At 38.3% G+C, this 21,375-nt stretch overlaps 2 protein-coding genes across 6 annotated transcripts in view; one reads left to right on the top strand and one right to left on the bottom strand.

Annotated features, from left to right (window-relative positions):
• Positions 1 to 837: 837 nt before the first annotated feature.
• Positions 838 to 8,783, bottom strand: tspan31 (tetraspanin 31). The gene is made up of 6 exons (XM_008414640.3): positions 8,621 to 8,783; positions 6,436 to 6,603; positions 5,448 to 5,528; positions 5,211 to 5,351; positions 3,471 to 3,581; positions 838 to 3,245 (listed from the first exon to the last, which is right to left on the bottom strand). Exons 1-6 carry the CDS (start codon positions 8,681 to 8,683, stop codon positions 3,171 to 3,173), a joined length of 639 nt encoding a protein of 212 aa, XP_008412862.1. The 5' UTR covers positions 8,684 to 8,783; the 3' UTR covers positions 838 to 3,170.
• A 1,263-nt stretch (positions 8,784 to 10,046) lies between these two features.
• The window catches only part of agap2 (ArfGAP with GTPase domain, ankyrin repeat and PH domain 2), a 32,657-nt gene continuing 21,328 nt past the window's right edge, over positions 10,047 to 21,375 (top strand). Inside the window, exon 1 of one of the 5 annotated variants that reach the window (XM_008414639.3) lies at positions 10,047 to 10,492. In XM_008414639.3, the coding sequence (XP_008412861.1) occupies positions 10,330 to 10,492 (163 nt within the window). In that variant the 5' untranslated portion in view covers positions 10,047 to 10,329. Of the gene's footprint in view, positions 10,493 to 18,375; positions 20,402 to 21,375 lie in introns of those variants that run through there. The other 4 variants (XM_008414638.3, XM_008414635.3, XM_008414634.3 and 1 more) reach the window with 4 other exon arrangements.

Raw genomic sequence — 21,375 nt, 5'->3', positions numbered from 1 at the left:
TATAACAAAAACGAAGAATAATGTCATAATATGACCATAAATGTGCAATTTTGTCAGAATAAAGTCTTAGTAACAGACAGTTGCTTGCACAATAGCATCAAAGTCATACACTTTGAATAAAGTCATTAAAAAATAGTAGAAAATAGTCATATTGACTTCAGTCTGAATATATTAACATTAATAATATATATTAATACATTTATTCTCACAATAAAGTCAAAATAATACAAAAATAAAGCCATATTTTGACTTTATTCTCGTAATATCATGACTATCCTCTCATGAGTTTTTTGCATGTTTGTTTTTCTTAGCTTGACATTAATACTCCATCGTAAGTCATTTTATTTTTAGTTTCACATCTTCACTCTTAAATAAAATACCCAAGTGAACCAAATCAGAAAGAACTCCTGCTTTAAGGATGGATTAATAAATTTAACCTAAAAGATTTAAATGGTTCGCATTTTATTGAACATTTTTAAGTGTTTTTCAGCTTTAAGTGAAACTTTATTAAAAAAAAAATTCAAATTTAGATTTTAGAAAAGGCACTAAAGATGATGGCTCCCAATTCATTGTGGTCTGTTTTAAGCTAATTTTAGTATTTATGTATTACATTTTATCTCCCTATGTTGTGTATTAAATTGTTTTAAAATGCTAATTAGCTAAAGCTATAAATATTATGTCATGTTCTGCTTTTGAACATAACTTTGGAGTTGAATTTGCCCCAAAATCCAGATAAATTCCTGAATTTTCCACTTCCCAACCTTAAACTATCGAGCAGGAATGTGACAAAATGTGAAGCCTTTCAAACACTAGACATTCAGACAGAAAACAAACAGGTTTCCAGTTTAAAGTTTTATTATTTGGAAAATTAAGTCTCAAAAATTCATACATTTCAATAACAAGTGCACAGAAATTCAAAGTGGATATATGTAATATATGGCATTAGGGTCTGTCATAACATTTACACCAAGTCCAAATCAGCAGCAAGAAATCCACATCAGCAAAGATGACAGGTTCAAGTAAGACATTTCATTACAGCTCGCATTAGTCCTTTAAGTTAAAATTAATAATAATAATAAAAACACAAGAGCAGGAAATGTCACACACCAAGGAAAATTATAACATCTGCTTAATGTGCACTAAACTTAAATAGATTCTAAAAATATCCAACAGGCATTATTTGTATATTTTTACAAAGCATTTAACACTGATGAATACAAAGACTGATGGCAACAGAAAAGAAAACATCAGTTGTTTTTGAGGGTTTTAAAATAGCAACAAGGAGCACATTATCACAATTAACACAATAAAAGAAAAAGATTTGTAAAATATGGAGAGTGAAGAGTGCCAAATTATAATAAAGTGTGAAATAAATATTTAAATTTGTCACTAGTCTTAAAACTGGGCATAAACACAGAATTGTGTCATCGATTTTAAATCATTTTAAATTAATTTCACCAGTAAAACTCAGTGGGCGGGATTAGGTGAGACCCTGGCACCTGATTGGCTGCTTCAACCAGCCAGTTAAGACAACTTCCTGTAAGTTTGTTTTCACTTTGAGTCAATAATTACACTGGAAATGTAGAAATCATTTCAATAAATTGTTGTAATTTATTTACTACAAACTGTGGGTGACCAACTCCTGCATCTATATTTCTAGTTTGGGCTGAAATATCGCTAATAATTTCACCAAAACTCTAACTGTGACGCTGCTACACACGTTAGCACCACTAACACCAGCTAGCGCTCTCTTTTAACTTATTTCAGACCAAATGAGAGATAGAAAGGCTGGAGATGGAAGTTTTTAGTAAATAATTTATTGAAGTTATTTATTCACTTTCCATTGACAATATTGACCCAGAATGACAGTAAACCTTGAAGAAGTTGTCTGGAGCACTTAGCCAATCAGACGCCAGGGTTTACACTAATCCCACCCACTGAGTTTAATGAAATTTACAGTTTAAATTAAATCATGATCAGCAGCAGAACATGACATAATTATGTATGGTTTTAAAATAAAATCAATACAATTAATTGTGGCACATATAATCAATTCTATATTTAATACATTCCTGTATTTATTTTCAATTTTAAAAAATGAAAAAAATTTAATAATTATTTCCATTTATTATTAATAAAAATTACTGTTATAGCAATAACATTTATGATTGCTGTTAGCAACAGCAGTATTGTTAATACCATTATTGCTGTTGATATTTTTGCCGTTACTCATTTCCGTTTTAGCGTTTTGATGTCTTTTCTCCTTCCCATATTTTGAATGTTCTCTGATTTTATCAGCACTTTGTCACATCTGTTAATATTGTCATTAAAAATAATAACTTCAATAATAATTTTGTTGTTTATAACAATAATAAAAAAAAACATTTATTCATTGTAATTTTACACTCTTCACTCTCCATAGAAAAAAAAGCCACTTTGGCTAAAATATCTTATTTTTATTTTCCTGAAATAAACGACGTGAATCTGTTTTCGCTGTGATTTCCTACGGTTGCAGGATCTGCTGCTCAAACACACGACTACTTCTGCCGATCCACCGAGCGTTTCAGTATCTTAAATAAGAATATATGTACAACATGAAGGCTGCAGTCTGTGGCATGTCGCTGACTGAAAGTTAGCTGGCTCAGTTACAGTTCACAAACATCTGAAACGAACCCAAGGGACGAGCAACTGCTACCTAAAAATCTACCTCCTAGGCTCCCCGCCGGCGCGTTTGGGGAGTAAAATAATTACACTACTTTACATCACCGCTTCAACGCCTCGTTTTCCCGTCGCATCGTTTGGCGCATTTCGCCGACAGAGGGGAACGTTAGCCGTTACTACGCTAGAGACAGGAGGAACGTTTCAAGGTGCATACAGGCTATTAGTGATGGAGTCGGTGTGTGTGTGTGTGTGTTGGTTGAGGTTTTTTTTTTTTTTGGGGGGGGGAGGGGACATGCAGGACCTCTGGGACTCAAATCAAGGCTGAACCAGTAAGACTCACCAGTGTTACCAGTCATCCGTTCATGCACGAGTATCCAGTTCTGAGTGGGTTGTTGTGGTTGTGCACTCGTCCATTCTCTCTGTGTGTGTGTGTGTGTGTGTGTGTGTGTGTGTTGTACCAGTGTGTCTGCAGGAAAAACAAGTGTCTGCTGCGGGACTCGAGGGGCAGACTATAGGAAAGCACTCGGGTTTGCTCGAGGATCCTTCTGGTTCCGGTAGCGCACGGCGAGCCACACGCCGAGGATCTGAGGTCAGAGATGAGACACGTTAACGAGACGCAGCGTCCATCAGCAGGAGGACAAGATGGACAACGGGGTAAGACAGAAACTCGTAATATAAATATTCACTATGACGATATGAGACATTTTCATGAGGAACAGAGGGAGGATGGATGGATGTATGGAGTAATATTTATCTCTACTCAGAGTGGAGCCGTAGGCAGCGTCCGGCGTGTTGGGAATCAAACTCACCTCTGAGAAGCTGAAGAAAAGTCCGACGCCCCCGAGGATCTTCAGAGCTTCTGCTGCATGATTCAGCATCTTATCCCCGCAGGTCGGACAGGTTCCTTCGGCTTTGCATGGCTGGAGGGAAAAAATACAAACTTTAAATTAGTGTTTCTTACAGCATGAGTCAGATTTTGAATCTGTATTTTCCTCTCATTTATTAATAATTAAATGAAGCCGGTAAAATAAGTATCGTACACATAATTTTTCAAAGAAACTAGATACATAAGCCTGTCACAATAAGTAATTAACTCCATGATAAATTATACTAGATCAGTGGTTCTTATCCTTTTCTGAGGTACCGAACCCACCAGTTTCATATGCGCATTCACTGAACCCTTCTAAAGTGATAAATAAAATATGTCCCCCCCACCCCAAATTCAAGACACATTTTAAGATTCAAGTCTTCTTAAAGAAGACTTAAATCTTCTTTCTTCAAAATATAGTCAGTGTTTCCAGCAAAGTTGAGCTGACTGTCCAGGAACGACCCAAGGTATTTAAAATGTGCAACAGTTTCAACAGGTTGGCCATCGAGAGAAACTGGAACCACTTTAAGGTCTTTAGGTGTTTAGATCATTTAATTTGCTCTACATTCTTAAGAGAATGAAAAATTTATAATAATAAAGACTTTGCGGTATTCTGATTTAGTAATGTAATTATATTAGTTGTGTTACCACCCCCACGCCACTAGAGGCAGTAGCCACCCTGAAAAGATGCAACTAAGGAGCAGATTTAAAGCTACAGAATTTGGTAAAAACTGTGAGTTTTGCTGAAGTAAATAAAGACATAAGTTCAAATCCATGCTGAGAGTGGAGCTCCATCAATCAGTGCTCCTCCACAACTCTGATTGGCTAAGCAATGTAACGTGATCCTCTGATTGGCCAAGCAATGTAACGTGATCCTCTGATTGGCTAAGCAATGTAACGTGATCCTCTGATTGGCCAAGCAATGTAACGTGATCCTCTGATTGGCTAAGCAATGTAACGTGATCCTCTGATTGGCCAAGCAATGTAACGTGATCCTCTGATTGGCTAAGCAATGTAACGTGATCCTCTGATTGGCCAAGCAATGTAACGTGATCCTCTGATTGGCTAAGCAATGTAACGTGATCCTCTGATTGGCTAAGCAATGTAACCTGATCCTCTGATTGGCTAAGCAATGTAACGTGATCCTCTGATTGGCCAAGCAATGTAACGTGATCCTCTGATTGGCTAAGCAATGTAACGTGATCCTCTGATTGGCCAAGCAATGTAACGTGATCCTCTGATTGGCTAAGCAATGTAACGTGATCCTCTGATTGGCTAAGCAATGTAACGTGATCCTCTGATTTGCTTAGCCAATCACAATGTAATGTGATTGGCTAAGCAAAGCGAGGCGTCATCACGACTTTACACAAGTGTGTCTTTACCTCTGCGGCAGAGGCTCCGCCGAACCCCTGGGGTTCGATCGAATCCAGGTTAAGAACCTCTGTACTAGATATACCTCGAGCTTTTGGAAATATTGGAACAAATGTTTGCCTCTTACTTTTATTTTTTTCTAAACAGTATGGACTAGCTGCAGTCCTAATGGATGTTACAAACACCAACAGCACCTTTAGAAATATAAACTTGTACATATTTTACCTGCAGTATGTAGCAAGTATAAAAATAAACAGCTTTCTTCTGGACTGCAGAGAATAAAACATGAGAAATGACATTTCATACTTACAGCTTGGCAGTTTTTCACGTCCTCTTCAAACTGTATGTGGCTGTTGGAGACGTTCAGCAGGCCGCAGCAGTCCAGTTGGTCCTCCAGGTTTTCCTTGGTTTTATTGTCCAACATCCCCCAGGTGGAGTTCAGAAGAACCACCTGGAAATTTAAAAGTTAACAGACAGAATCCGTGGTTGTCATCGGGGATCAATACCGTTTGTTACCCATTTAAACTCAGTCAGGATGTTTGCTAACCTGCTGTCCGCGGTTCATCGCCAAGCAGGAACAGGAAACTCCAAACTGGAAGAGGAAGACGATGAAGAGGATGACCATGTACTGGGGGAAAACAGTTAAGGAAACGCAAAAAAAAAGAAAATTACTGACCTACTGACCTGTCACAATAATATTAATGCACAATAAACATATAAAGTTATCAGATTTTCTTTATAGGGATGGGATGTGAAAATTACTGCACGTAAAAAACTTAGGATTTGTCATGTTTGTGGGGTTGAAACAATCAGATTAATCATGATTATTTGTGATTGTGATGAATCAATCATTGAAATAATCATCAACTATTTTAATAATTAATCATTAACAGTAGGTCTGTGGTGACCACAAATATTTCTGGACAATAATTTGTACAAACAGTTATTGCAATAAAAGATAATATTGTTATTTTGAAACCATTTTCAAGTAATATAATGTGATAACACTGCAAGAAAACATTAAATAGATCAACAACATTTAAATTCTAATGAACATTTAACATCAGAACTGGAAGACACTTTAAATATGCAAAATAAACAAAAAATAAAAACAAAATGAAATATGAAATCTCTGTTAAACTGTCCAAAAAAAGCAGACTTGTGTAGCAACTAGTTGTTTTTACTCAGTTACATTTACTTGAGTAACTTTACTATTATTATTTCTAAATAACTATGTTTTGGTCCTCATAATTGTGTCATTTTTAAATATTAAAATATGTATATTTTGAACAGTTACTCAGTTCTTCAGTAGAGATTTTACGTTTTACTCGAGTCCAATTTTTCAGTCTTTTTTCCACCTCTGAAAAAAAGGCTGCTTGAGATGAAAACACCACACTAAACACTTTTGCCATCCAGTTTTTGGTAGAAAGAAACAAAAAGTACAAATAATAAATGTAAATGATTGAGCTCGACTTAATGTATCATGCAATTAATTGATTTATTGCTTGTTGCATTTGAGTCCAGAGAAAGGATACAAAGAAAAGCATGACTTGGTGGTGGTGAATGGCTCCGACGAGGCCGACGATGGCGATGAGCAGCAGGAAGACGCCCACCGCTATGACGCCGCCGATGATGTGGATGCTGGACACCAAGCCGAAGCCTTTCCCCCAGACTGCCACTCCGATGAGCAGCAGCCCAACCAGCTGGAGGGACAGACAGAAGGAGAGAAGTTAACCACGGTCAGCTGAGGAGCACGAGTACGACTGGACTTCAGATCACGGCGTTTCAGAGATCTCACTGCTCACACACACAGCATTTCAGAGACGCTTTTGCACCTTAAAACGTCTCAATTAAAGCTCTACATATGAGCCTTTTGAATTAAAAACAGTAATTAAACAATGAAATGCTATTTTTTGCTCAATGTAATTAGCTGAAGTTGAATAAAAAGAAAGTTTACGGCTTCTGCAGTCATTAGGAGTGACTCAGTCAGATGTGAGCATCGTGACTCAGTCACCAACAACATGCCTGAGTGAAGCACGTGTCTTGATTGCGTCAGGAGTTTTTAGGGAATACAAGCTCAAATGGGACATCCAGCTCCGTACGTACTGTTAAAACCTGCTGTACATACGCAGCTTTTAAAGAGTTATGAAGTATTTTAAGGTAACTTCACTACAATTTAATATTTAAATGACCAACGATCTTTAATTTTGTAAAGAACACTTAACACTGGGGCTAAAGTTATCTTAAATAGCCAAAATACAACAAGTCATTCAAAAACAATAAATAAAACAGCAATAAAACCAACAAATAACAGAAATTATAAATAAAATTGATTGTAATTTGTCTAAACAAAATGTTAAAATGGAATTATCTAGCTCATTTTAATTCATGTGATCAATTGATTAATGTGACTGATCTTAAAGGGTTCAGTAACAGGCAAACATAAGTTTCACATTTTCTGCTTGTGTGAATTATTTTGGCCTGGAAGCAAATTTTAAACATTACACAAGATAGCATGTTTTTAGAATTATACAGTTATTATATTCCAAGTTTGTCGGTGACAGTTCGCTTTTTATAAACGTTAAAATAGATAAGCTATAAATCACAACATTCTCAAATGTAATCACAGCCAAGCAGCGAGATTCAGACTGAGTGAAAGTGTGTGAATTTGGTATTTTAGTAATACTTTTGCAATACTTTTTCAAGAATATCTACAACAAGCTTTTCTGTTTGTCATAAAGAGAGATTCTAAAAACAAATTATAGAATTTTTTACATATTTTTTTTAGATTTATTTAATGTTAAGTTAGAAAGCAGCTGCAGAATCTTGAAAGTAAATGTTCTAATGTGACCTATATATGTGATCTAGTTTGTTTTGAAGGGTTTTTCAAATTCAATTTAAAAAAATACTCCATTGATCCCAAAAGGGAATTAAATGAAAAATAAAGCAGTTCCTAAGCAAATTGTATATTTAGGGAGACAAAACCATAAAAGTACACCTTTTAAGTTCAATAAAATGACAATTATATGTCAATATCACAATTAAAACATTCTAATCAATACAAAAAGCAATATATTCATCATCATACCATATTCTTCAATAACAAAAATGGAATTCAGGCTGAATCTAGAACTGTAACAAGATAATTAATCTATTTTTTTATACCACCAAATGTAGTTTATGGATTAAAATGGCCTGATTTAAAAAGCTGTAGCTGTCAAAGGTTCCATGCATGTCGCCGGTATCACATCAAGTTTCCTTCTAGATTAAATCTGGGTGAGTCTGTTATGACGTGGGCAGGTTAAATCAAATTAATACCATCCTGCGTGACTCTTACCACAAAGATAACCAATTTAAACACGCCAGTCGCTCAGCTGATGGCCTTGCAGCTAAAAGTAACATTGGTTTGCATAACGGGTACCTGCTACTATGCTAATGCTAGCCGCTACTCTACGTTTCTATCCAGAAGCCAAAGCTATGCACAAACTGGGAGTTTGAATAAATGAGCAGAATACATACCATTCACTTATGGACAAGAACCAGAGCGCATGTGAAATAAAACGATTGCATAATCAGAACTTTCTTGAACGCTGTGAGCTAAAGTAGCTAGCTAGCTAGCTTGCTTGCTAACTGGTTAGCTTTTCGTCAGCATTACGCCACTTCATTCAGCTGCTGCCGCTTAGTATCGAATCGAAACTTATCATCTGTGTCAACACTCACCATGTAAACAACATTCAGGGAGCAGAGGGCGTTTTTCGAACAGGTGAAACCGCCACAAACCATATTAGAAAACGCTACAGCCTTCAGATGAGATGAACAATAACGTCTGCTATGCGGCTCTGAGCTGCGCCGACGTCTTCTGGACTCAAACAGCGGAGAGGGCGTGGCTGATTGCGTCAAACTGACGTCTGACGTCAGATTATGACGTCCCCCCCCCAAAACCCGTTTCTGTTTTTTTTAAACGTCCTTCCGTGAGGTTTCGTTGCAGTGGATGTATCACTATAATCGAAAAGGTTTATCTAAGTTCCTCAACCTGACATTAACTGACCTTTTCTACACGGAACGATGTTTTTCTATCTGTTTTTCTGTCATGTTTTTAACTCTGTGGGTTTTATTTTTACTGCTTACTGATGGAAATCACACGGTATAACTAAGTGTTGGTGTTATTGTTAAATTATCGGGTTAACCCTACATATAAATAGTGACGTTTTAAGTATTTATTTATTGTATCTGTATTTTTTTCAGTTGTTTTGTTTGTTTTTACCTTCTATCAGTTTTTCATCAGACTTAAAGCAGACTTTTAGATTTGAACCCATAAAATAAGTGTAACAGTTTAGGCAGAATGTAATCCAGTTCAATTCAATTCAAAAATACTTTATTCATCCTAAATGTAACGTAAATTTTGTCCCAGGATGTTGTTCAATGCTGCAGCAGTCAGTCTCACAAAGTATTTAAAGAAGCCTCTGAGGAAAGAATGTTGCCAAATGATTCTTATTCATGTCATGAGATGTTAGCAGCTCAGTTTCTGGGCAGAAGAGATGATATTCCAAATGTTATTGTAGAATATTGATTTATGACGACATTTAATTTCTCTTGAAGTTAAATTGAGGAACTAAGGTTCCTTTTATTAATTCTAGTCCTGAACATTATATTTGCCAACCAATATTCTTTATTAAGCTATTAAATCGTTTTAATGACCTCAATAATAAATTTTTTTACACTGAAACAATCTGATCTCAAGAGACCTGCATGAATAAACATCTACAATGTGCTGAAGCTATATTTTAAAAACAATGATAGGAGAAACTGATGAGGTCATCAAGTTTGCTTCAGTTTTAATGTTGTTTTTGCAGATGGTTTCACATTTTGGTATATGGTTGGATTCATGTTCGATCCTCTTATTATAATAAGGCCTTTTGCAGCAAAACATCCCCAAACCATGATACCTCCACCTCTATGCTTCAGATTTGGAAAGACGAGAATGTTGTTTTTTGTTTATGTAAAACTGATTTGTTCTAAAATAACTCAAGTCTATGTTCTCTCTAAAAAGTTGCATTTATGCTGTGTCTTTCAGGGGGATTTTAGTTGTCACATTCTGAATTTTCTACTTTCTCTTTTGGTAAATTTCAGTTGCAGACTCACTACATTTTCAGGGTTGGCGTGCAGAGGAGAGCACAGTTTGAAACAGGGAAGTGATTTCAGTTGGGCTCAAACCTGCAGAGGAAGCTGAACACGTTGTCATGATGTGACTTTTGTGGTTTAGAAAGAGAGAGAAAGCGCGAGAGAGCGACACCCTGAGTTGACTTCACCTCGTCTTCTGGTGCCTCTTCGTCTCAAGCTTGAGTTTCTTCATGTGGAACCAGCAGCCGGGAGTTCAAATGGGCTGAAGCATCTCGCTGCTTCGGTTCACGACTTATCTGTGCGTGAGGATGACCAGCAACGTTAAATCAGCTTCCTCCTCTGCGATAAAAGCGGAGATCAAGAGGTATGACTCCCTCCAGAGTGCAATCAACAGACTCTTCAAGCAGTTTGAGAGAGTGGAGAACCAAACTCTGCGCTCAGGCCTTAAAGTTTACCTCCACAGCATTCAAGGTAAGCTAACCTTTCATTAGCATTATGACTCACTTTTATTTATGTCAGTCTGCATGCTGAGGAACACAAAAAGCTGTTCGAACTTCATGAAATTTTTCATTTGACATAACTACCAGGAAAAAACGGCATGCATACATCGGCTTCATTACTTTTTAAATCAGCTTTCTTGGTGTGGTGCAAGGAAATAAGACTGTGTGGGTGATTGATATCTTCCTTTCAGCTTCCTGTCACCGTCTGTGTGACTCGGTGTGTTTTCCTGAGGTTGAGGTGTTCGAGTTTACTCTCAATCCTCTCTGATCGTGGAAAAACAAATCGCCTCTTGGCACCTATTTTGCATCGGCATTAAGCATCAGTTGGCCTCTGGACATAGAGAGACTAAATGGCAACATCCTTTAGCAGCCATCGCCATAGTAGCGAGATGAAACCTGCTGTGTGGCCTACTTCCTGTCTGCCAATCTGCAACTGCCCTCAAAGCCACTTCCTCTCATACAAGCAGGGCTTTTACTTGAAGCTGATCAGTTTTACATCACATCCTTGCATTGCTACTTCCTACATTCTTGTTAAAGTGACAAATGTGACACAGATAGATTCTTTAGAAATGAACGTCACATTTTCTTTTTCCATTTGTTTGAAGAGGTGTCGCATGTTTGACCTTCAGAGGAGGGAAGTTCTCAAATTGCACCGCTAAAAATAATAAACGCTTATTGGAAAGCTAAAAAAAATGTACTTCCAGTATTTGTCTGTGACCTCACTATCAATGAAGTTTGATTTTGCTGCAAGATGCATTATAACTTCTACATTTATTTGTAGTTTGAGTTAGCAGCAACTTTTAATTCTTTAGAAATGAATTGTTAAAGTGACAAATGACCAATTAACCAATTAACCTGACAGTCATGTTTTTGCACTGTGGGAGGAAACCGGAGTACCCGGAGAAAACCCACCATGCAGGATTTTCTGCAGTGACACTATTTATATTAGTCAGTGCAGAACTTTATATTATATGCTACAGATTTAATCTTTTTTTACCACCTTAGAGTTCTTAAGAATTTCTTATGTTTTGTGTTTTTTTTGTGCCAAAATTAAATATTTTAGATGCAAAGTGCAGTTTTCAAATGAGGAATTTATACCTCACGTTGTTTGCAGAACTGTTTTACTTTACTATGTTACTTTTTAACATCGGAGGGTTTTATGGATGAACGGTCAGACACAAAATCTAAACTTTGACGTGCTCCAAATGCCTTAATTATATTTATTGTTTTAGCCATTTAAAGAAGGAATTTGAATGACTGGTAAGATTGTGCAAAAACACAAAATCTTACCAAGAATTTTTAGTTATTTCTAGTCCACATATCTTAACAAAACTAATTTACAAGTAAATTTAGAGAAAGATATAGCAGCTTGTTATAAGACAATAATTCCCTGATATTGGTGAAAACAAACTAGTTTCCACTGGCAGATTATTTAACTAAATAACAACACATGCTTGCAATGTTATAAGTGAAACAATCTGCCAATATTAACCAATATTGAATCAATATTAGGGAATTATTGACGTAAAACAAACTATCTCATCCGTCCACAAATGTTTTACTAGAAATCAAGATGTTTCTTGGCAAACAAGAAGTGAACATTTATGATATTTTATGGTTGTTTTACATAGTCTTAAGGGATTCTTTTGGAGTAATTTTCTTTAAGTAATAGCGGTGAAGGTTCACCGCTTGTCCTGTTGTCTCTGTGGATATTGGCTGTGTGGGTATGGATAGTGAAATTCATCCATCCATCCATTTTCTGTACACGTTTGTCCCTCAGTGGGGTCAGGAGGTGCTGGTGCCTATCTCCAGCTAACGTGGGGTCACCCTGGACAGGTCGCCAGTCTGTCGCAGGGCAACACAGAGACACACAGAGACACACAACCATGCACACACACACCTAGGGACAATTTGGAGAGGCCAATTAACCTGACAGTCATGTTTTTGGACTGTGGGAGGAAACCGGAGTACCCGGAGAAAACCCACCATGCACAGGGAGAACATGCAAACTCCATGCAGAAAGACCGGGCTGGGAATCGAACCCAGAACCTTCTTGCTGCAAGTGAAATTCAGCTTTCCCAAAAAACTAATAATAATAGTTATTTTATAATTTAACCAGACCTAAATTGACTAAATTAAGTAGTCCAATTGCTGTTATAACAGTAATTAAATTCAATATTTTTCTGAAAGTTGACTGAGCTAAATAATTGCTGTGTTTAATTTTCAGAATAATATTGAATTTAGTTACTGTTATAACAGCAAATAAAGAAACAAGCTAACCTTTAGGATTTATTTAGAAGACAGAAATCAAGGCAAGTTAATCAAAGATAAATAAACGTTTTATAAAGTTTCCGTTTAAAATACACATCAAGCTGATTGTACACAGAAGTGATCATAACTAAAATACACAGAACTAGAAATGAGAAGATTTTATTTTGGGCAAGATTGTACAGTCAGAGTCAGTGCCAACTTTTAAAATCTTTTAATAAAAGCTTTTACAAAAAACTGGATCATAATTGTGCTGACAGGATATTTTATGGAAACATTTCAGATACTCTTCTAGTTTCAGAATAAACATTTGTTTTTTTAAGAGGGGAGAACAAAACTGAGAAACACAGAAACTCAGTTTTTGTTTCTGTTTTGATCATTTCTTTATTGTTTAGATCTAGTAATTTTAGTTTATTCTTTGTGTTCATTTATACTTTGAACTTATTTCCAAAGATGAGTGTTTCTTTCTGTTTTCTGTTTATCTCAGTTTCAGGTTTCCCCCCTAAATTTCTCTCTGCTGTGTTTATATTTCGTTTCCTCCCAGCTAATCACCTCACCAGTATTTAAATTCTCCTTTATTCAGTTAGTTTATTGCCAGATCTTCCCATTAGCAGGAAGCTATTTGGAGTGCTTTTGAAAACGATCCAGATTTCCTCCAAGATGGCGGTTTAAGTGGTGCAGATGAACTCAAGGCACTTGATTTTCAAGAAGACATCATCAAAATAAAAACAAATTGGATGTATTGTCAAGTCCAAAACAATTAGTAAACAAATTAAATTGTTTTCAAAATTATTCAGGTAATGAATATACATTTTAAACTCATGTAGGCCTGAAAAGATTAATCGACGATTTTTGAAGTCATCAATTAATTTAGTAACTGATTAATTGTTAACTAGACTTGGAGTAGTGGTAGTTTTCTGAAAAATCAAAACAGCCACTGCAGTAATTAAGCTAAAAATGTACAAAATATACTGTACATGCATTTTGCATTTAAGATACAGTTATATAAAAACAGCTCTGCCTGTAAATATGAAATACCCAAAACTTCTCAAATGGACTAGTTTTCCCTTCACCCAGTTAAAATCCACTAAAATTCAGTAAAGGGATGCTAAGTTATTGAATTCTTGTCAATAAAATATTAATTTTTATGTTTACAGAATTATCTGAATTACGTGTTTATATTCCTCTTTTAATGTATTTCTCATACAATATAAAAATGTTTAAGTAGTGAGAATGTGCCCATTTTTTATCCAATTAATTGATTAATCATCAACATGATTGATAGAATAATTGATTACTAAAATAAATGTTTATTATTTTATGTATAAAATACAAAAATAATCAAGTTGGGCTGCACAGTGGCGGAGTTGGTAGAGCTGTTGCCTTGCAGCAAGAAGGTTCTGGGTTCGATTCCCAGCCCTGGTCTTTCTGCATGGAGTCTCCATGTTCTCCCTGTGCATGGTGGGTTTTCTCCAGGTACTCCGGTTTCCTCCCACAGTCCAAAAACATGACTGTCAGGTTAATTGGCCTCTCCAAATTGCCCCTAGGTGTGAGTGTGTGTGTGGTTGTGTGTCCTGTGTGTCTCTGTGTTGCCCTGTGACAGACTGGCGACCTGTCCAGGGTGACCCCACCGTCTCGCCCAGAACGTTAGCTGGAGAGGCACCTCCTGACCCCACCAAGGGACAAGAACTTGGATGGAAATAAGCAAGTTACTTTCTTTAATTTTCCTTTTCAAGATTCAGTCCCAGTAATCAAGTCTTCAGTTTGAGTCTGAGGAAACTGAACGTGTCGCTGGTGAGATCAGAATATTTAGTTTCTCAAATTTTCAGCTGGAGGTCGGCTTCAGGGCAGATCTGTGAAGCTCTGAGGTGTTTTTAAGAACTGGCTGATCTTCATACATTATGAAAGGCCTGACCCCCATATCATGAGCAGAAAACTGTTTTTGTATAATTAGTCTGCTTGAGTGTCAGTGCTTTAGCGCAGATCAAAGCAGGAGAATCCTCGCTGGGACCCGGCTCTAAAAACAGAGCCAGCGCTCTCTTGGATGTAGTGGAGTGGCTGGATGTCAGAGGAACGGTGAAAAAGAGACAAAAATAGTAGATAAAAAAGGAGGAGGTTCTCCTGGGAAGCTGATATGTCAAAAACTACTGCAATGTTGAATAAAATAAAATATTTTCCAAATAAAAAAAATCTATTTACATGTTAAATTGTTGCCTAATACTTCCATACCTGAATTACTGTGTGGATATCTGAAATTTGTAACACAAAACCTGTTATCCAAATTATTACTGCATCAGATTATTTTCATGCAGCTAATGAAATATTTCTTATATTGCATACTTTAAAAAATTATTATTACATAGAGTAGAAATTTGTAGAAACAATAAATTAAATTTCTTATCACAAAAGCAGTTTTTATGATGTATAATAAAAACATACAATGAGTGCCCACCATGATAAAAATAATTGGCAAAAAAAATTATATATATATATATATATATATATATATATATATATATATATATATATATATATATATATGGTGCTCACTGCAGCATGGAGTGGAGAAATATGGCAGCTCGCAGTGAAGGAGAAATGAAAAATCACCCAGCATGACCACTGCCCTTGGCCACCGGCCATCTGACAGCTCCCACCCAAATGTGCAAATGGTGTGTTGGGGATTCAGCGTCGTTTGGACGTGTGCATGCGTTATTCATATAGACGTGTCACAATAAGGAGAATTTCACAGTGCAGCAATGCAACCTGCAGCATGCGCTGCCTCTCGCTCAGACTGTGTTTTACGTACAGCTAGAAAACACAGCTTCAGCTCTCTGTTTACTCTCTGTTTCCTCTGAGGATGCGTAGCTTCCCCTTGAGCCAAAGGCGGTTTTTCAGAGCTCTTTTGTATTCAGTGTGAGTATTTAATGCCCTCTCGCTGACTGAGGCAGGGAGGGGGACCAGGCGGAGCAGGTGGACCACCACATCCTGTATTATGAGGAGATGGCTGCTGTGCACTGGTGTGTTAGGAAATATTTCACATCAAACAGTTTTTTTTCTGTTTTCCCCTCCCCCGGAGAGTAATTAACATGAAATTATAGCCGGTAATAACTCAAGCGATCGGTGTGTAATCGTGTTTTCTGGAGTGTGTCTGGTGTTGCAGCAGTTCCTCTTGTATAATTGGTTTTGAAGATGTAGTTTACAAAAGAAAACCTACAGAATATTTATTTACTCCTTTAAAATGATCTGAAAGTTGCTGCTTAATTACTGTCAAATATATTTTGATCATTTCCACCTACTGGTTAATTTTTCATGAACTGATGGCTTAAAAATGTTGTGCAAACCTGAGCAAATAACTACTAAAATATTCTGAATATAATCACATAATTTAAAACTCCTGAACTTATCACAACCCATATTTTCCTTAAGATTTATTAGTATTTTATGTGAACGCAAAGTAGTGCATAATTATGCAGCAGAAGGAATATAGCTCCTAGTTTTATTCTTTTAAACAAATAAATAATTTGTAAAGTTATGGCCTACAACTGAGTAGGGCCATATCAGAGAATAATATTACCAAAAAAAGTCATTTTAATGGGAGAAAAGCTTCAATAGTTGTGAGGATCTGATCACCTTTTCCAGTCTGTGTTTTTCTTTCTTCTACAAACTCAGCAGTTTGTTCAGTCGTTTCAAAGTCCTGCTGCTGCTGCTGATAATTTAATGCTGGCGTTTTAAAAGAGGAAGTACTTCCTTATTTGTCAAACTGATAACAAAGTGCAGCTTCAGGAGGTGATCATCATTTTAACGCAGAGTAACACTGCTTGGAGTTCTCATTAAACTTTATTCTAGAATTATCACAACTTTGTTTTTTATTATTACTTTATTCTCATAATTTTGCAGTTTTAAGTCAACTTTATTCTGCTACTATTATGGTTTTATTCCACTGTTTTTAGGTATTGTTACAACTTGATTCTTGCATTAATATATATTTATTCTGGTAATATAATGACTTTGTTATTATTACATTTTTAGTCTCGTTTATTTTATACTCATATTCTTACAACTTTATTTTGGTATTATTGCAATGACTTTATTCTCATATTATTACGATGTTATTCTGATATTATTACATCTTTATTACCACATTACCAATGTGATAATAAATGTGTCATCAATGTCTTTATTCTGATAATACAATAATTTTATTACAGTATTATTACAAGTTTATACTCGTATTATTATGACTTTTTCTTGATATTATTATGACTATTTTTGTATTATTTTGACTTTATTTTCATAATATTATCACTTTATTCCCATGTTATTACTCTCATATGATTTTGACTTTAAGATAAATTTGTAAAACAACCTTTAGATTGTATACAGATACAGCTTGATATACACTTTCAAGCTGTAAATATTTTGAGTCACTTGCAGATTTGCATAAAGAGCAACACTTTCGCCTATTTTTATTTGACCGGTCACATCTCATCCACTTTAGCAGGAAGAGTCTTTGCATCGTACCCAATATTTTCCATCCTTTTCCATTTTAAGACTTTAATTAGTTGGGAAAATATGTTACCATGAGGACATTTTACCTCCTGTGTTGGTGGGATAAGTTTATATCCTTCGCAACTTGACAAAAATGACCCACTGGCTTCACATTGGGTGACAAAATATGAAGAATCTCAAACCATATAAGTGTTTTTACAAGTTACTGCATGCAAAATGAATATTTTCATTACGTTTGCATTGTGTCTGTCTTATATTGATGTCCAACATGCTGTCAATGTCTCACACTGGGAGCCAAGAGCTCACCCGCTTTGACTAATGAACACACACTAGCAGGCAATAGACTACAGATCAATAAACTCAGTGGAAATCTCTTTCATTCAGCGCATTCACTCACAGACACAAACACCGTTTTTATACCCTGGGAGAAATTACAACACAGAGGATGGCAGAGGAGGAAGAGGAGGAATTGGAGGAAGAGGAGGAGGGGATGATTGTGCCACCAGAGCCAGGAAGATTGTAACACCTTAGCAACAAATAAGCCAAGCCTCCCACTGAGGAGGAGCCACACACTTTTTCACACAAACACGGCTGAAGACCGATGAAGGATGGTGATGAAACCTAGGCAGCAGCAGCAGTGTTGCACAAAGAAAGAAACACACACACACACACACACACACGCACGCACACACACACACACACACACACACACACACACACACACACACACACACACACACACACAGAAAGAAAAAAGCATTCCTCTTTGTTTCCTGCCTCTTTCTGTTTGTCATTGCCGTTTAACCTTGCCTGCTTGCCTCTCCCTGTCACTGATCTTTCCTCCTGCAGTGTCGCCTCGTTTAGCAGCGTTTTCAGTGTGTGTGCGCGCGCGCGCGCGCGCGCGTGCGTGCGTGCGTGCGTGCGTGTGTGTGTGTGTGTGTGTGTGTGTGTGTGTGTGTGTGTGTGTGTGTGTGTGTGTGTGTGTGTGTGTGTGTGTGTGTGTGTGCGCGTGCGCGCGTGTGTGGGTGGGTGTGTGCACCGCTGGTTTACCACCAGCCGAAGGGGAGGGGATGGAGATGGAGATGGGATGAGCAATAAAAAGCAGGGACGGTCTTAGTGGTTGGGAAAGGAGAGAAGAAGAAGAAGAAACACGGATCTCTCTGCATTGTATGGATTCCATATTGGATCGGGGAGGGGCTTGGTGAAGGAGGGGCACCGAAGACTCCTGGTGAAACGCAGAGGAGGGAGGGTGTGTGATGTGCTCCGGACCCGCTGAACCCGAGTGACGGCGCTTCGGTCGGAGGGCTTCGGAGCGGTGACTCGCCTCAGCCTCACCGCCTCCTCCGCGGTGCCATGCTCAGCAACAACGCCCGACGCGCTGGGAGGACAGAGGTGCTCCAGGAGTCGGAGACAGGAGCGTGATGGACATCTCCACATATCCACCCGGACTCCTGCTGGCTTCTCCTCCGGATCCCCTGCGGCACCTCCTCATCAGCGAGGCGGCGCACTCTGCGAGACTCACCCACGGTGATGATCACGGTTCGGGTGTCCTGTGCCATGCTGCTAATGAATTTTCACCTGTCCACTTAACAGCTGCTCTTCCTCTCGTTATTGATGACGTACACTGCAGGGCACTTGCTATTCTGATCTGAATCAAGGTTTTTTTTTTATTGCTGCATGGACTGAACAGCCCTCCAGAATGGGTAAACAACTGCCATCAAGAAGGATTCATCGGGCATGATAATGAAGACGAGTGCCTGAGTAGCGGTTTGCATCTGCAGTGATAGGTTTTAATTGGCTGTTTCCAGGAACAAAAGAGCTGCTTGGGCTGCACTGGCAGAAAGCTGATAGAGTTTTTGCTCAAATGTCTAAGAAGGGTGACGATCGGCAAAGAAATCTGTGACTGAAATCAAGAAACTTTGAAGCAGGAATTTGAGGGATGGATGAAACCAGTCGCCCCTCTGCAGTTGAGTCTTCCGAGGAGTTTTTCGTCTCCGCTGAGCCGTGGGAATCCTTCATACCTCAACAAACTGGCAAACTTGTTCGTGGTCTTCTGTCCGGTTTCATTCATTGACTGGAGATCCACCAAAGCCTGACCCCATGAGTGGAGGAGGCGCCCTGCAGCAACGAACCACCTACCTCATCTCCCTCACCTTGGTGAAGGTAGAGGCTGTGGAGGAGAATGGAGGGGAGGCCAAGAAAAGCACCCAGGAGAAGGAGGCGGAGGCCGACCAGGAAAGAAGTCCAGGAGAAGAGATTGGGGCTCCGATCCTGGCTGAGAATGGAGCTGGAGAGAGAAAACCTCGTAGTCCTCAGAGAGATACCGTAGATGCTGCAGGTAAAGCCCCTGAAAAGCCACCACGCAACCTCTCAATCCCCCTACCTGCTGAGAGAGGTACGATCCAGCAGACCAGGTCTGTAGACGCCGTTGAGTCAATGCGATGCTGGTCTCCATCAATGATCACAACACCGCCAACCGAGCTGGTCGAACCGAGCCGAACTCCCACCAGGACCAGCTTCCCTATCCGGCCAGCGGGACAGCGGCCCGTGAGTCTGCTGAAGTCCCACAGCAGCGTGACCAACCGAGGCCGCGACTCCAGGGAGGGTCGGGAACGCAGCCCTACCTCGGCCCAGAGCCTCGACCGGAAGGACTGCCGCGTGACGACGCGGTCGCCGGGTCCCTGCCGGGCATCATGGGCCGAAGCAAGCCGACCGGAAGCCTGGAGGGACCTACGGGACGAGTCTCAAACTGGGATGTCTCTGGACATCGGAGGTGGTGTGGCCGCGGTGATGAGGGACATCCCCAGGAAGGATCGGCTGAAGACGGGCTCGGCCTCCCTCCCTGCACCGGCCAACCAGGTCCCCAAACCGGCACGTAAGGGTAAAAGCCGCACGCTGGACAACAGCGACCTGAACAGCCTTTCTGAGGACCTGGGGCTGGTCAGGGACACCCAGGCGCAGCAGGGTCAGCGGGGCTCTGCTAAAGACAGGAAGATGCTCAAATTCATCAGTGGCATTTTCACCAAGAGCAGCTCAGGGGCGGCAGGGCCAACATCCGCAGCTCCTCCTGTCTATATACAGAGAGATTCCAGCGAGGAGGAAGGTAGGAGGTCACAAACACTGTACGGTTAGGCGATATGGCTTAAAATAAAATCACTTTTTAGTTTTTGGTTAAAATTGATATTGGTTTTATTAATATGACTATATTCTCAAAATTATAAATATATATATATTGTAGCCTGACCCTAATTGTACTTGTACAAAGTTTCTATATGCTTTATAGAAAAGAAAGAGGAAAATCGATTAATCGGAGATTTTATTTTTAAGTCATATCGCCTTAGCAAATAAAACATGAGGCCCTTTTTTACCCCAGGGCAGCTGTGGCTACAATACAGTAGCGTTATCTTAAGTTGTAAAGGACATTATAGAAAAAAATAATCAATTATTATTATTATTACAGCTATGGCCGATCCGGCTTAGACATAAAATAAAAAATTTTGTCTGCCTTTTTTCGTATCAGCTTCGATTTTATTTATTTATCTATTTTTTTCTAAAATGGAAATTACAAATGACAGACAATATTTTCAGAAATTTGCTTTTATTTCAATCATCTTTTCTCTGGACTAAACAATGGAAAATTAGGGCCAGGCTATGAGAATTTTTGTTCACTTATGAGAAAATTGTCATATTAGCAGAAAACAAGACACAATTTTACCAGAAAATACTGATTTTATTTTCAAGCGATAATCACCCAGCCCTAGCTAACAAGTTGTAGCTAAGGCTGGGCAATGTGGCTTAAAAATAAAATCTATTAATTTTTTTTTCCCGATCCAATTTTAATAGTTGTTTTCTATGCTTATTTTCTAAAAAAAAAAAAAAAGGAATTACAAATGACAGGAAAAATTTTAATTTTGAGAAAATTCTCATAATATTAGCAGAATGAGTCAAAAATTCACTGGGCTTAAGTTTTACTTTTGTATCAGTTTTACAGATTAGGAAATACTTAAAATTTCAACATGGTCAAATTATTTTCAGCAGCAGGACTTTGAAAAGTTTGAGCAAACAACTGAATCTATT

The sequence above is a fragment of the Poecilia reticulata genome, chromosome 7, assembly GCF_904066995.2.
Source record: "Poecilia reticulata chromosome 7, P_reticulata-male-v2, whole genome shotgun sequence".
In the NCBI taxonomy this organism is placed as follows: Eukaryota; Metazoa; Chordata; class Actinopteri; order Cyprinodontiformes; family Poeciliidae; genus Poecilia; species Poecilia reticulata.
The sequence above is the reverse complement of the archived record's forward strand: the minus strand, read 5'-3'. Positions and strand labels throughout refer to the sequence as shown.

What these genes read in the sequence shown, in the direction of transcription:
- tspan31 (XM_008414640.3), bottom strand. Translation starts at nt 8,683, where the DNA reads ATGGTTTGTGGCGGTTTCACCTGTTCGAAAAACGCCCTCTGCTCCCTG. An exon ending in CCCTGAATGTTGTTTACATG is followed by an intron (nt 6,604 to 8,620) that starts GTGAGTGTTGAC and finishes CTGTCCCTCCAG; the next exon opens with CTGGTTGGGCTGCTGCTCAT. An exon ending in TTTTCTTCAGCTTCTCAGAG is followed by an intron (nt 3,246 to 3,470) that starts GTGAGTTTGATT and finishes CTCTGACCTCAG; the next exon opens with ATCCTCGGCGTGTGGCTCGC.